Consider the following 16,657-nt stretch of genomic DNA (forward strand, 5'->3'; position numbering starts at 1 on the left):
CGAACATTTTCTAATCAGCATGGGTTTCAGAGAGGCCGATCTTGTGAATCACAACTGTTTGAACTAACTTTTGATATTCACCGTAACTTGCACGACCTTGTACAAACGGATTCTATATTGATTGGCTATGCGAAAGCTTTCGACCACGTGGCTCATAAGCATTGACATAAAATTGAAACTAATATACATTGAAACAATGGTGATTATCTGTATTCAAGAATATTTACGGGACATATGTGAAGTCGTTCTGATAAATAATGCCCTGTCCCAGCTGCAGCGCGTTCAGTCTGGGGTCCTGCAGGGCTCAGTCTTGGGACTAACTTTGTATTTAATATATGTATATGAATGACATTCAGATTGATACAGACTCACAAAGTCGAATTTTTGCGGAAGACAGCGTTATATATCGTTCAGTAACGAACATAAATGATTGCAGTTAAATACAAAACGACTTACAAAAGTTAACACGGTGCTGCCAGGTCTGGACTAACAAGACTAAGCTAGTGCGATCCACTAAGCGCAGCGAAATTTTTTTCTAGACTTACAAATGTAATGATGAATCTTTTGAACCCATGCGATCGTTTAATTAGGAGTCCATCTGACAACTAATCTTTCGTAGAGCGTCCACATCGACAGCCTTTTGAGTAACACGCACAAAAGTATCTGTTTCCAAGGGTCGCTATTGGGGTTTGTTGATGAATCACCAGGAACACTTTTGATACAGCGCGGAACGTAACACGGACAGAAAAAGACAACACACAACGCTGCTAGCAAGAACAATGTTTATTCTCAAAATCAGACCGCTTATATTGCGGCAGAGCGCTCTCCACGTGCCACTTACGAGCACTCTCGTGATGTACCCTTCCACGTGCCTTATCGCTAAAGGCATTACTCATAACACCGCCATTCGAGGAGCGCCAGCAACGCCTCGCGCATGGCGATACAGCGCGTGTCTCCCGTACACGCCCACACGGCAGCGCCCGAGTCCACCGTTGTTAGTTACGGGACCTTTTCCTGAGCCTCCTTCGAGTTCACCAGACCACATCGAATCGTGTCACAGCTAATTAAGGAGCGCAGAAGCACATCTACCACGTTCCCGAGACGCGGCACGTGCAAACAAGTTGGCGTCCCCTACCTCGTGCACCGCATCTGGAGCTGATACACTGCTTGACTCTTCCCGAAAGTGTAGCGGGAGCCTGGCACTGTTCCAGGTAACGTGGGTTCCGAGCAGAGCTGCTTTGCGGCTCTGAAATGTCGCTCGAGAACAAACCGCCTGCCCCCGCTGTGCGCTTGCAAGCCGCGAGGCAAGACGGCTGTAATGCACCGTGAAGCCCTGGCAGCAATCCCTCCATCCGCCTTTGTGACGGCAGTTGCAGACCGGGAAGGCAATACCGTTTATAGATGCGTTAATTAATGTGTACCATTGTTTTGTGGACTTACTAGCTTCCTGCGGGGACGTTGAATTGAATCCAGGCCCCTCTACCGAAATCATGCTGCAAAAAATTATGGACGACTTGCGAGAACTTAAGGAAGGTGTGGCCATATCAAACCGGCGTCTAGATGAAAGTATTGATAAGTTAGCTTCCATTGACCGAAAAGTAGAGGATATTTCGGCTACTGTTAAGACCTACACAGTCAAGGTAGACGACCTGCAGAAAACCGTTGATAGCCTACTGTTAAAAGTAGATGACCTCGAAAACCGAAGCCGAAGGAACAATTTAATACTGTATGGTCTACCGGAACCGAAGGAAGAAGCACATCAATCTTTGGAACGAGAGGTTTCGACAAAAATCCTTGACAGCGTACTAAATGTTCCAAATGTTTCAATTGAGCGAGCTCATCGAATAGGGAAGCCTAGGGACGACAAATTCCGCCCCGTAATATTCAGGCTAGTAGACTACCGAGACAAATTAAAAATACTGAAAGAGTGTAAAGCTTTCAAGAACACTCCATACAGCATCTCAGAGGACTTCTCTCCTAGAGTCCAATCAATAAGAAAAAAGCTTTGGACCTGGACAAAAGAGAACCGAGACAGAGGCGATAAAGTATTTCTATCCTTCGACAAGGTTAGAATCAATGGCAATACATTCAGATGGGACGAGGCACTCGACAGGGCAGTTCCCTCAGCAGCAAATTGACATAGCCGGTCTAATTCCAGTCAAAAACAGCACGAAAGTAAGACTAAAGCACATTTGTTAGAGTTACCCCACGTCTTCAGTCCGCTAACTGTTTTAAATGTTAACGCCCGGAGCGTTGTGAACAAGTCTGATGACCTTGAGAGCCTACTTCTTAGTTACAATCCTGACATCACGCTTCTAACAGAAACATGGCTACATGATGCTATCCCTGATTCTGACATAATACCCAGCTCGTACAACATAATTCGCCACGACCGTGGCTCGAGAGGGGGTGGTGTCGCGACCATAATAAAAAATGGCATCCCATTCACATCCATTCCACACAATACTTCTGCTGAAATGGTTTGGATTGTAGTGCCGTCTTTCAAACGTAAGGTTCTTATTGGTGTAGTATACAGGCCTCCGAATGCAGATATCTCAATCTTGGAATCACTGCATGATTTTCTTTACGTCCACAGTAAACACTATACTCATATCATCTTATGCGGGGACTTTAATCTACCGATGATAAACTGGGACGATCTCTGTGTTCGGCATTCTTGTCAACATGCTGAAATGCTGCTCGATTTGGCGTTTTCTTTTAATCTAAAACAAGTAGTAGGAACACCTACACGTGTTACTTCAAGCTCAAAAACTATCCTCGACCTTGTTCTTATCTCTGAAGCAGTCAGTGAAACAGGATTTACTGTAGAAGTTTTACCAGGCATATCAGATCATGAAGCGATTCTGCTTAAAAGCAATCTACAGCAAAATATTATCCGTTGTCCAGACAAAGAAGTCTTGGATTTTGGGAGAGCTGCTGATGAAAGTCTAATCGACTACTTAGAGCAAGATTTCGACATTTTTCTTAAAAAATCAAATCAAGGTGTAACCTGTGTCAATGATTTATGGATGCATTTTAAGGACGCAGTGCGGGAATGTATCTACAGGTACATTCCAACAAAACGCAAGAGAATGGCCCGCAATAACCCTTGGATCACTCGGGACATACTGCAGCTAAAGCGCCGCTTAAAACGCTTGTCACGTCCCAATAGTTGTGTCGATCGTTCTGTGCTACCGTCAATGCGTACCGAACTTAGGAAAAAAATAAAAGACTCAAAGTACCATTTTTTCAATGTTAAACTACACTATTTTTTATCTAACGCCCCAAGACAGTTTTGGATGCACATAACCGAGAAAAAGAACCCGGTCACCAAATCAGATTGAATGATACCGAGACCAGTGACAACCAGAATATTGCGGAAGCGTTCAACGAGTACTTTGCTTCGGTATTTCTACGCGGTACTGAAGACGATAGCCTAGAATTTTCAGGCGCTGGCTGCGAACTTCCAGACCTTTTTGTTTCCGAAGAAGGTATTCTTTCGTCCCTATTAAACATAGATATAAAGAAATCTGCTGGTCCTGATGACATACCAAATAATTTTCTTTTTAGATATGCGGAGTGGTGCGCAAAGTATCTGTACATAATATTTAACGAAAGTCTAAAGCAAGGTGTCCTTCCTAACGATTGGAAAGCAGCAAAGATAATTCCCATCCATAAGTCCGGAGATAAACTCAGTATTACTAATTACAGACCCGTCTCGCTTCTCTGCACCGCTAGTAAGGTGATGGAACACTATGTTTTTAAGCACCTGAGCAGCTTTCTGGAAAACAATAATTTCTTTTCGGAAAAACAGCATGGATTTCGGCGTGGCCTATCTACAGTTACTCAGCTTCTACATATTACCAATGAAGTCATGGCAGCGCTGGACTGCGGCGGGCAAATAGATGTGCTTTTCCTTGATTTTCAGAAAGCATTTGACCGTGTTTGTCACCAAAGGCTAAAGCTCAAGCTACAATGTGCGCTGAAAAATGAACAAATTCTTCGCTGGCTTGACTCTTATTTAACTAATCGAACACAATATGTCCGTATAGGAAACTCATTTTCTTCACCTGCTCCCGTACTTTCCGGTGTACCGCAAGGTTCAGTACTTGGACCTCTTCTCTTTTTGATTTATCTGAATGACTTGTCCTTTGATTCCCCGGTACGATGCCGGTTCTTCGCTGATGATTGTATTGTGTACCACAACATTCAATCACCCCATGATCAGAATGCTATACAGGATTACCTTAATGCAATCGATAATTGGTGTCAATCCTGGCGTATGAACTTAAATGCCTCAAAATGTACTCAAATGATGATTACAAGAAAGAAAGCACCATCAATTTGTACATATAAAATCAATAATGTAGCAATTAGGACGGTTGACAAATTTAAGTATCTGGGTGTAGTTATTGACTCGAAGTTAACCTGGAACGCTCATGTCCAATACGTCGTTTCGGCGTCGCTAAGGAAGCTATGGCTAATTAAACACCGGCTCAAACATTGCACTAGTAGGACTAAACTCGCTGCCTACACGACACTCATTAGACCACTGCTTGAATATGCCGATGCTGTCTGGGATCCCCACACAAAGACCGGTGTCAACAACATTGAAAGCGTGCAAAAGAAAGCCCTTAGATTTATTTATAATATTTATAATAGACGAGTCTCGATCACTGATCTCAGAACACGGTCTGGCCTCCCATCGCTAGAATTTCGGCGTAGACTGCATCGCCTACAAACTTTGTTTAATATCGTTAATAAACAAACAAAAATGGATCCCGACATATACATCAATTTTAATAAAACAAGAGAAACCAGACGCAAGCACAGCAAAACGATTGTGATGCCACCGACTAAAACTACTGCTTATCGCTTCTCGTTTTTTCCTCGAACTATAGCAGAGTGGAATGCTCTACCGCAAGAAGTCGCTTGCATGCCCTCGGTTGAATCATTTGTGTCTGCCGTACAATCTTTGCAATGAAGCGTGTTCATTTTAAAATCACCATTTTCCTATCTATGCAAATTTTGTACATGCTGCATTTCCCGACGCAATAGTCTGTATATTTAAGCATTTTTTTATGGTTCCTTGTAACCCATGTTTTTGTTATTTTGACTTGCAGTGCCGACTTTGTATACACTCACTCCTGCCTGGACTGCCAAGAGGCAGTTGGCAGTATCTAATAAATAAATAAATAAGTAATCTCTCGGACAATTGAACCCCAAGGAGCGACCCTCTGCGCCGGGTGTGACTTACATTCGCACGGGCGCCTACCATTTGCCGAAAATGACGTCACCTGAGCGGGCTCGCCGATTGGCCAAAAATGACGTGACTTCGAGACACCGAAGGGGTTAAAAGCCAGAGACCGGGAGCAGCAAGTATTTCTTCATTCATCTCTTTCGAGCTTCTTGCCACGGGCCGTAGCGTCCGAGTTGCTGCCGGCCCGTAATGACTTTATGACTGTTAATTTCTTTGTACTCTCACTGTAAAAAATGTAAATAAGCCTCCAGTTTTCATCTCAAAGTCATCCTCAACCTCGGCCAACTCCCGCACTCAACGGCAAGGTTCAATATCTGGGAGACAGCAAATTGGGATTGTCCTCCAGATCCAACAACTGGTGGCAGCGCTAGGGATGAACCTTCGTCCAAAGATCCAACACCGTCCAATGAGAAGTCACGGCGTCGCTCCTGGTCTTCGGGGCGCGTCGAAGTGTGTTTGGTGTGGAGACACGGTTCACTGTTGAATAAGCTCCTGTTGTCTGGTCAAGTAGTCCTGAATTTCTATCGGTCTTTCACCATAAGGGGGAAAAGGTGCATTTATCGTAAAGACGCGAAGACCTGCTCCACGATATGGACACATTCTGTAAAGGTGTCCAGCTTCTCCGCAGTGGAAACAGAGTGGCGTCCGATCGCGTGCACGCCACACGTCGCTTTTTCATGGACTCAGCTCTGCTAGAAGGACGCCACTGCCCAGAGACGGATGGCGGCTGCTGGGAGTCGCGAGTGGAGCACTATGCCCGGTCCGTTGGCATAACACCTCAGCGTACGCTGGCCCGCGACGTATACCGGTGGTGTTGGTTCAAGATGCACAGGCGGTGCCTCAAGTCCTGGCTGCAGAATAGCGTGCCGAACTTCATCCCGAATGACGGCAGCGAGAGTTGGAACTGTCAGCGTGGCTTGCGGCAGCTTTCGAAGCTCTTCCTTTATGATTGATCGCACCAGTTCTCTTAGCGCTTCGGTGTTACTCTTGGGCCTGCTGATAGTAGATCGGCTGGTGAGCTGCTGACATCACGATTGTAGTGCTGGGCACGCTGCTGCAGCACCTTCTCTATGGTCGTCGCTTCGGTGCGAAACCCAGCAACACTGTTTGGTGGGTTATGGACGAGTCCAAGCAAACAGCTCCTGCCACGCATCATATGGCACAGTTTCTTCGGTCGTGTTTGCATCAGCGCGTTCGACGAGGCGGGACATGTCCTCGATATAGATGCCGCCACTCTCGTTAGTGTGCTGGTCTCTGGCGTGCAGAGCGTGCTCTACCTTCTCTCGCCGATCGGTGCTGGCATACGCGGCAAGCAACTGTCACCCAAATTCCTCCCATGAAGATAGCGCCGCTTCATTATTCACGTACCATGTCCTCGCTGACTCTTCTAACGCGAAGTAACGTTGCGAAGCTTCCGTGCCTCGTCCCAGCCGTTGAAATCTGCGACTCGTTCGAAACGCTCTAAGCAGTCTTCCACATCTTAACGTATCGCCGTGGAAGGACTTGGGCGTGCGTGGTGGGTACAGGATGAGCTGGAACGATACCACCTGGCTGGTCATGGTTGCACCATCGCTGGTAACTGTTGCCTGCACTGCTGCAGCAACAGGAAGCGGTCCTAACTCAGGCGGGTCTCCTCGGATGCGGCGACTTAAGCGCTGGTGTACTGGAGTCAGTTCTCTGGGTTCCAATCGCTGAGGGTCGGGGCTCCGCTCTCTTACGAACTGGGGACTTCCAATGATACCCTGCACCTCCACCAGAAATGTAGCACTCTTCAATGAAGCACACCAAACAAACTGGTTTATTGTGGGCGGACATGTGCCCGGAAACTCAATACTAAAGCATTCACACAATTTACAAGAACAGTTAACAGGAGCCTATGGCTCAGTGAGCCGCGTCTCCACACTTCGAAGGCCAGGAGCCACGCCGTGACTTCTCATTGGACGGGGGACTCGGGCGCTGCCGTGTGCACGTGCACGGGAGACACGCGCTGTATCGCCATGCGCGAGGCGTTGCTGGCGCTCTTCTAATGGCTATGCTATAAGCAATGCCTAGGGGCTTTAGCGACGAGGCGCTAGGAAAGGTACCTCACGAGAGTGCTCGTAACTGACATACGGAGAGCTCTCTGTGGCAATAAACCCCATGCGCCATAGCAGACAGATCACGTGGAAGCTCTAAGAGACGTGCGCGATGAAACGCACACCATCGAACCATATTTACGACCCGTGATAATCTACTAGAACAAATTGTCAACGCTGACTCAGGAAATCTAACTCCATAGGAGAAAACGGTATGCACGGCTTGTTAATGCACAATTCATAAAGTGCGCCTATATGCTCTGCATCAACAATTAATCGGGTGATCTCTTCTTTATATCGACCAACAATGCCTGTTTTATCAAAAAAGGTCGGCAAGGACATGCTTCGGTATTGAGGGAGAGAAACCCATCAGGCGGCAGCTTTTTCGTTTTGTTATTGTGCTCCCTCAACGACTCATTTAATCAGCTACTGGTTTGGCCGACGTATTGTTGCCCTCAGGAGAGCGGGATACGATAAATCGCAAATGCCCTACAGTCTACGAAATTGATTTTACGCTTTTTTGTGCACTCAACTTTTTCTGTCCTAGAAGCATTTGTCTCCACACGAGCCTTCCATGCTTATCGGGTATTGAAACAACCACCGAAATGTTATTGCGGAGGGCCACCTTCTTAAGATAGTGTGACAGCTGGTGACTATAGGGAATTACGGCCGTGCTTCTCGCTTCTGAACTTGCGCGGTGTTGAGCGTTACATTGGCCTCAGTTTTCGCGAGTTATTTTGAGTTACTTTTCTCCTGTAGACATTAAACATGCTTTGAATAGCCAGCTTCCTTCAGACGTGAAGTGTGATTCTGGAAGCTATCCTACATTAGGTGAGCGGAAGATGTCCTTAATGCGTTTCTGAGGCACATTGTCGCAATGCCTTTGTTGGCTAGTTTGGAGGGGCTAGAGTGGAAAGAGAGTAAAGCTTTGTTGGTGATCATAGCACTAGCATAGCTGGTTGTCGGTGCAAAGAAGTTTCAAGTCCAGAAATTTAACGGTTCCCTCAATCGGCCATTCAACTGTCACCTGAAGAGGACTAAGACCATCGTAGAAAACACTAAACACTTCCTTGCTTTATTTTTCAATACTTTACCGTGAGCAGTCAATAAGAATAATAAAATCTTCAACAAATCTGCAATTTTTTTTGCATATTTGTTCCTCGAGACGGTGTGAGAAGCCTCTGTCAAGTTCAGCTTAAAAAAAGCTTGCTTAGCACGGGGCTTATACACGAGCCAATGCGCACACCCCTTTTCTGCAAAAATATATCCTTATTGGCCTTGATAGAAGTCTATATCAGATAAAATTTCACCAAAGCAAGAAAATCGTTAAAAGAAATTCCCGCTGCTGTAGAAAATTTGACCTCGGCTAATTCATCCATCTTAGTTTCAACACACTTCAGCAAATGTGCATGTGGGAGGGAATAGTTCAGATCAGTGACGTCGACGGAAAAGGCTTTTAACCCCCTATCTTCGTGAGCTTTCATGGAGTCTAAAATATTTTCAGAACTGTTAACTAAAAACGAGCCACGGATTTTGAGTAGGCTTAGTTTATCCAACAGAAATTTGGAGAGATCTTTCTACCATGTGCCATTCTCAGATCATCTTTATGAGTCGTCGCGCTAAAAAATTGATCTAACCTATTCTCCTCGCTTTTTTCTATGGTTTTGAGAGTTATGACAATATTCGTGCTTTTGCACAACCGTAAAAGCTAGCTTGCTTTTACTTTGCCCAAAGACACGTCGCTCTTTACGTTGAACGACCCAGAAGCGTCCTCATTAGGTTCAGCTAAGAAACATTTGCAAGAAAAAAACTGCAACGCCACCTTCATTATCTGCCTGTAAAACTCATAGGAAATCGTCATTCAAGTATACGACGGCACGCGTTTTGCAGGAAATAGTAACCAAATAGGTTTGCGATAAGGCGCAGACATGCACCTTCATCTTCGCTTTCAGTGGCTCGCCGCGACACCTGGCGTACGACGGCCAAAGGCTCCAGTTTTGTGTCCTCCGCCTCCCGACACGTACCAAACTTTGGACCTAGGCCCAGGACCTGAACGTCGTCGTCCAGCAGGTGGAGGCCCTCGGGAACGTGAAGCCTACGCTTGACCTCTCGCCGATCACTGGTTACGCACTCCCGAAGATGGCGCAGCTGTGGAAAATGTGCCTCAGCAAAGCATTAAGGAAATCCTGCGCTCACATAATGAAGGATAGCTTCCAGAATCAGACTTCACGCATGACGGAAGGTGGCTATCCACACCACGTTTTAGTGTCTGTAGCAGAAAAGTAGCTGAAAAGAATTCGTAGGAGCCCAAGTCAATATCAACACTGCGCAAGTGCAGAAACAAGAAGCACAGCCGTAATTCCCTATATTCACCAACTTTCACAGTATCTCCAGAAGGTGGCACTCCGCGATAACATTAGGGTGTTTTTTTCAGTATCCGATAAGCTTGGAAGGCTGTGTGAAGACAAACGCTTCTAGGACAAAAAAAGTTGAATGCGCAAAAATGCATAAAAAGAAGTTCATAGATGACATGGCATTTGCGATTGATCCTATCCCGCTCTCCTGTGGGACACAATACGTCGGCCAAACCAGTAGGTGCCTAAATGAGCGGTTAGAGAGCACGATAACAAAACAAAAAAGAGCTGCCGCCTGACGGATTTCTCGCCCTCAATACCTAAGCATGTTCTTGCCGACCTTTGTTTGATAAAACCGTCATTGTTAGCCGAATAAAGAGATCGCCCGATTAGTTCTTGAGGCAGAGCATAGCGGCGCACTTTGTGAAGTGTGCATTAATTAGCAAGCTGTCGAAAGCGTTTTCTCCTATGGAGTTAGATTGCCTGCGTCAGTGGTGACAATTTGTTCTAGTAAGTTATCACGGGTCATAAATATGGTTCGATAACGTGAGTTTCATCATGCATGTTTCTTTGTGCTTCCACATGATCTGTCTGCTATGGCGCATGTGGTATACAGGGCGTTTTCTTTAACTGCACCAACTTTTTTTTTTGCCTGTGGCAGATAGCACAATTCTAATCCTTGATCTAAATTACTCGATCAGGCGGCCATTACTACTACTAGAAATCAAAATAGGTAAATGAATAATTAACTTAATTACGTTAATTGACTTTTTAATTATTTATAATGCGGCCCCTATTTCAACCTAAGAATTAAAGCTGGTGAATTTGCAAGGCGTATCCACTTGGGACGAATTATCCAGACTCCGAGATATTAATTTTCAGAGTGTCCGGCGAAATGTGTGGGCGTTCCAGTTACTTTTTTGAAGAAAACGCTGTTTCATTCATTCAAGCACAATAGTAACTGGGACACCAATGCATTTGGTCGGACATTTTGAAAGTCAGTATCTCGAAACTGGTGCAGTCCGGAGAATTCGTTAAAAGTGGATGCGCCTTGCGAACTCACCGGTTCGCAGCGAATGCGAAAGGAGAAGACGAAGTTGGAGTAAAACAGGTGAACATATTCAATTCGTAGAGATGTCATTGAATAAATAATAACATGGACAGAATTTCAGCTACTAAACTTCCCGTAGAAAATCCAGTGGTGTCCATCAACACAATCGGAAGAAGTGATCACCGGATTAGACTGCCGTGACCCCACGATGAACCTATATTTACACAGGACTGGTCTGACGATATCACCCCTGTGTCAATACCACCAGGAAAAAGAATCCCTAGATCACTATATTTTGTTTTGTCGCCGGTATAAATTATTAAGGGACAGACTTCTAGAAATCCCGCTTCCTAAATTAGGGCTAGTCTTATGATCAGAAATAATACTAATTTTCGGTGTGTCAGTTCTGGGTTTTAGCAACAGGGACGTCTTTTATGCCGTATTGGTTACATACAATCAACTAAACGAATAAGTTTTTTAATTGTCTTTCTTCTTTTTATTTAACAACTGAATATGTAATACTTCAAAACATTAAGTAAAAGTTCAAGCGCACAAATCTTGGCGAATCCCCCACCGTAGGTACGAGCCAACTGGATACGTATTGCAACCTCTCCGGCTACTATTCGTAAATTACAATATGTGAGCGAAATTAATTAAAAAGTTAATTGGCAAATTTGTTAAAATTTTTTGAATATCTGTTTAAATTTCTCGTGCTAGTAATTTCCGCTTCTTGGAATAATCCCGCTAAGGACAAAGGTTATGCTATCTGCCACACGCGCTTTTTTTTAAATTACGTAAAACTTAATATGATCATCCTGTGCAGTGAGACAATTTTGTCTGAATTGACGCACGCGCAGACATCACCGTGACGTCACTAGACGGCGCCGGGAGCGCGAGAGAGGAGTCCCGCTGCAGTACGCGCGTCGTGCCTGACGGCGTGGGCGCAGCACGGCGCAGTGTCGCTACATTGCTTCACGGTTGATCGCGTTAACGTCGACATCCCTCGTGGGACGAGTTCTGCCAGAATTTTAACGCGTTAGCATTCCCAGGGTACTTGACCAACTTTTTGGGGGCTATGTTTGTGTCTACGTTTCTATAACTCCCGCACCTGGGCCACTGGGTGAGCCCATGGTTCAGTGGGCAGAGCATCGGGCTGCTGTCCTGCGTTCGAAGCCAGCCACAGGACCAACTAGAGTGTCTGGCTATGTGGCAACGTGTGCATACACGTACGTGCTGCTCTTGAACGAAGCTCTTCCACGCCGACAAGGGTCACTGTAGATGCGGGACTGGGTGGGCGCCGCTGTTCGAAGAAACTTTTTGACTCGGAGTACTGGGTACGTTCCACTCGGTCGGTTTTCAATGAACCTCTTTGACAGCAACTTTGACAGCAACGGGAATGTGCCGGTCTACAACGACGAAAAGGATCCCTTAAATTTATCCGATGCTGAGCGGAATCGTGCCAAGATCGCAAGGGTTCCTCGAGGACAGCAACGCATTAAATGGCCACAAATGCACCAGGTATGTGCCGCTTTTCAATGACCCTCTCGCCAACTTGGGTCGCCGAGTACGTGCCACTGGGTGTGAGGGACAAGTGAGTGTGGTGTTATTGGGTGCAGGATCACTCCAGCAAAAGGCAAAAGCAGCACGCAGAAGCACAAACACACATAAGATTTGTATTGACGCACACAACATATATAAACGGCACACACACGCGACAGTTCCCCAAAATACCTCAGACGACATGCAGCTATATATACGTATCGTTCAATTATAATCGGCCTACAGTTCAGGCGGAAGCGCGTGTCGCCGTGTCGGAGATCTCGTGGAACCGATGTCGGCCAGCGGGGTCGGACAGCAGTGTCGGCCGGCTGCGTCGGACAGCCGGGATCGGACGGCCGGGTTGGACAGCCGCGTCGGACGGCCGGGTCGGACGGCCGGATCGGACAGCCGGATCGGACATCCGGGTCGAACCGCCGGGTCGAACCGCCGGGTCGGACCGCCGGGTCGGACCGCCGCGTCGGACGGCCGTGTCGGACCGCCTCGCGGGGCTCAGGTGGCCGGCCGCAGTCACCGGGTCGCGTCCACAGCTGGCGGGGTAGCCCTGTGGCAGCTCACCCGAACGCTCGACCGCCCCAGTTCAGGACCGCCAGCCCTCCAGGGCCAGTTGCCCAGCGGAAGAGCGGGGCGCGGTAAACTCTCAGCGGGCGACAGCGTTGACTCGGGTGTGGCGTAGCGGCGCGGGCGGCGATAGCTCCTATGGGCCAGACGCCCAGCGAGGAAGCTCTTTTTCGTCCAACGCCGAACCTCGCGCACTGCTCACGCCACGGGGCACGGGCCGCACTCTCGCGCCACGCTTTTTGAGGCGCCACTGCCGACGCTCCCAAATTGGTGTCGATGATGATGATAGTCCTCTTCGCCACCGCACGGCGCACTGTCTTCATATCTTTATGCTTCCACTCCCGCATAGCGTACATTATAACAGTGAGGGAAAAATTATCAGCGTCCTCAGGTACTGGCGCGCCGCGCTACTCGTCTAGAAGGCCACGCGCGGACTTGTCGGCACTGTCGATGACACAGCGTGTCTAAAGCCCCTCCATACACGTTTCCGCGGACCAGGTTAAGTACCGCCAACTTGCCCTCCTCCTCCACGCTCCTCTCCCACTCACCCCCTTAGCCTCCGGCGCCAAGCAGAACCTACGTACCGCAGCTTCCTGTTCCGAGTGGAAGTGACGTTTAGTTTTTTAGCATTGTTTACTTTCGCGTCGCTGGAGAGGCTTTAATTGCACCAGCTGCGGTTGAAACTGTGAATGCGATTCCATCCAAGAACCACCGCCTACTGTAACCAGCGATCTGCTCGTGTTTGCTGCTTCGCGTCAACCTGCGACGGGTTGTGGCACGAGCGACAACGTAAAGTGGAATGTAGTGCCTGGGCGCTTGGAGACCACTGCCGTTTTTCGTGCATTTGGAAAACAGTGACCTCGAACTACTACTTCAGCGGAATACAACAGCTTGTCCCCTTTGCATTCTTCTTATGGTGACCCACAGCTCTGCTAAGCACGCGCGAGCGTCTCACTATCGTCTTACAGCAGTCAAAGCGCAAATTCCGCAGCGCAACTCCAGGAAGCGGAAACGCCGGAACCGGAAATTTTTAAACCGGAAATGCCGGAACCGGAAATGCCGGAACCGGAAATACCGGAACCGGATTTGGTGTGAGGAGAAAAGGCGGCGCAATACAAAGGTTGTCGCTACTTAAGAAAGCGGCGGTGGCGCGTGGATGCAGGGGCTTTAAGCATCCAGAGAGAAGCACGAGAGAGTTGCCTGATGACGCGTTTCTCAGCGTTCGCACGTACCAGCGGGCCTTGAATTTTGGTCACGCGCAGGCTTCGCGGCGGCGGCGCTAGATGGCGCCGAGCGTTGTAGGGGAAAGCACGAAAGAGGAATCACGCTGCAGTACACGCCTCATACATGACTCGCTTTGAGAGTAGCAATACGTTGTGTCGCTGTATTGATTCAATGCTAAACGCATTACCGCCCACAGCCAACGTGAGATGGGTTTCGCTGAATTTGTTTTGTTTACACTCTTTAGTCATCAGCGATATTTTTGGTAAGGACACTCAATTAGGCAAGCAAAAGATTCATCTGTACCGTTATTTATTGTCCTTATTCACAAAACGCCAACTAAGGATTTGTAAACAGCTAGAAGGAACATGGAACACGAACATTTTCAGTGAAATACAATTCGTGATACAATTATTCCAGCACAAAAAGAAAGCGTGATGAATATAAAAACTTAAATACAACGTGACTACGCACTCACCCGTACCGGAAATAAATAAATAAATAAATAAATAAATAAATAAATAAATAAATTGTGCTTTTTAGACCATATAGATTATTTTAGATTGCCTGTGACAAATAGCACAATTGTAATCCTTGAACTAGATTGCTCGAAGACACGGAGATTACAAGTTCAATAAATCGAGATACACAATAATTTTATGTTACGAAATTTAATCAATTGAGTTTTTAGGTTTACTTTAACGCACATATTGCTGAGAAATGCGGTACGGCGAATTGCGAAACGTAACGTTGTCGTTTTCTACATCCCTTGCAAAGACATGATCAACTCCCCATCAAGACGTTGGCAGATGTAATTTGGGGTCGTGCCGCTGCGCAAGCGCTTGCTCTCCAAACTTTTCCGGATATTTGCAGCTTCTCTACCGAACCTCTAATTATGACTAGAGCTGTCAACCATCCCATCTTTCGCGCAACAGTCCCGACTTGACTCAATAGAGACGGCCAAATATTATGACTAGTGTTTGTTGCCAACAGGATGCAAATCAACAAGCTAACTTCCTTTTTATATGCCTAAAAGGTGCGCATTGTTCTCTTCTGTTGCCTTGTCATAAATGCAAAGGCCTCGTGGTGCTTTTGTAGGCCCTATACAGTATCGGCAGGTCTGTCGGTGTAAATGGCGGGCCATCGCCAGCCCGCGCGCTGGCGCCACTCACCATGCTCACGGTGAGCGGGGGAAATCCGGAGGGCTGCGGCGACGTGGCCTGCACGTAGCTGACGCTGTCCTGGCTCGAGCTGTACATGTCCATGGGGCCCGGGCTGTTCGCTGCACACACGTGGCGCAGTTCAATAAAAGTGCACGCACTCATTTGTCAATAGAATTACATTTCTCAGTCTCTTGGGGCGAGGCCCCGTCAAGCGCCAAGGATTAGTAGGCCAGTTACAGCACGGCAGAAAGTTAGGGAGGCGGTGGGTACCTGAAAGAGCTTGTGTTAGTAGCGGTGGTGACGTCTGCTGCCCGTTGAGTTCCACTGAAACAAAGAAACACAACCGCAGGGTCAGGAAAGCTCCGGTTAAAATTTGTAACATCGAGGCAGGCCAAACGTGGCGAAATGTTTGGCAGAATGTTTGGCCTCACGCCAATGTGCGTGTGGACTCCACGATCAAATCGTGCATGTAAAACCAACGCGCAAGAAAATCAAACATGGTCGACAAAGCCGCGATATCAACATGCTGCAACCGTCAGACCTCCTTTTGGAAATGACGGAGTTGCAGCTTTGGCCGCCTGCAGAGGTGTCCAGGAAAGCTATGCGCCTTCTCCCGAGGCAAATTTCGCTGAATGCGATTATGACGAATAGTTGAAGGGTTGATTTCACATCTTGGAATATGAAGCAGAATATCAGTATTTACTAAATGCTATAGCATTCCGCTATGCCATTATGGACCGTAATCAATAAAAAATGACTGCACTAACAGAATGCCATTAGTGACGTGCGATGCTTGAAACTTGAATGTTGAGCAGGTTGGTGTTGCACTACCAAAGTTTCGCAGCGCATCGAATGCTGCGCATGCTTGCAGCAGCGCCGCGAGTGGCGTATTCGCTTCCGAACATTAGCCGGCTCGAGTGAAGGGACTCGCAGCGGGGGCGGCGTGTACGGTTTCGAGCAGATTGCTCGCGTGTCGCGACCATTTCTGTGTGGAACAGTGAATGGCGAAATTAAAATTATGGTTAAGTTTCCGTCCTGGGAGGTGGCAGATATCGCCAAAACGCATGCATGTTTCGGCGGCGATTTAGCGCCCATAGAAGCAAGACTATAACATCCTAACAATTAGATTCAGTTCTGCTGGAGTGCATGCATATTAGAGCATGAACCTTTTATTTGCCCACGTCTGGCGAAGTTGTGTTAGATATTTTCAAGGGTTAGTGGTAAAGTATTGCTTATATTTTGCATTATACTTCAATTGAACATAGAGATTCTGCCACATGTGAAGTTTCAATCAGACTGCGACCTTTTTCATTTTAAGGTGCCACGTCCTCTCTTCTCGGTGCAGAGGCGAGCGTGACACTGATGTCAACCAGAATGATGACAACTGGAGCGAACTGGCAGTTCCTAAATAAAGA

At 47.1% G+C, this 16,657-nt stretch overlaps 1 protein-coding gene across 2 annotated transcripts in view; it reads right to left on the reverse strand.

Annotated features, from left to right (window-relative positions):
• Positions 1-16,657, reverse strand: part of Rbp6 (RNA-binding protein 6) — a 1,068,785-nt gene that overhangs the window by 55,660 nt on the left and 996,468 nt on the right. For both annotated transcript variants that reach the window (XM_050169782.3, XM_050169781.3), the window contains 2 exons: positions 15,513-15,566; positions 15,252-15,361 (listed from right to left, as the gene is read on the reverse strand). In XM_050169782.3, coding sequence (XP_050025739.1) covers positions 15,252-15,361; positions 15,513-15,566 — 164 coding nt within the window. The remainder of the gene's footprint in view (positions 1-15,251; positions 15,362-15,512; positions 15,567-16,657) is intronic.

Source organism: Dermacentor andersoni, chromosome 3, assembly GCF_023375885.2.
Source record: "Dermacentor andersoni chromosome 3, qqDerAnde1_hic_scaffold, whole genome shotgun sequence".
In the NCBI taxonomy this organism is placed as follows: domain Eukaryota; kingdom Metazoa; phylum Arthropoda; class Arachnida; order Ixodida; family Ixodidae; genus Dermacentor; species Dermacentor andersoni.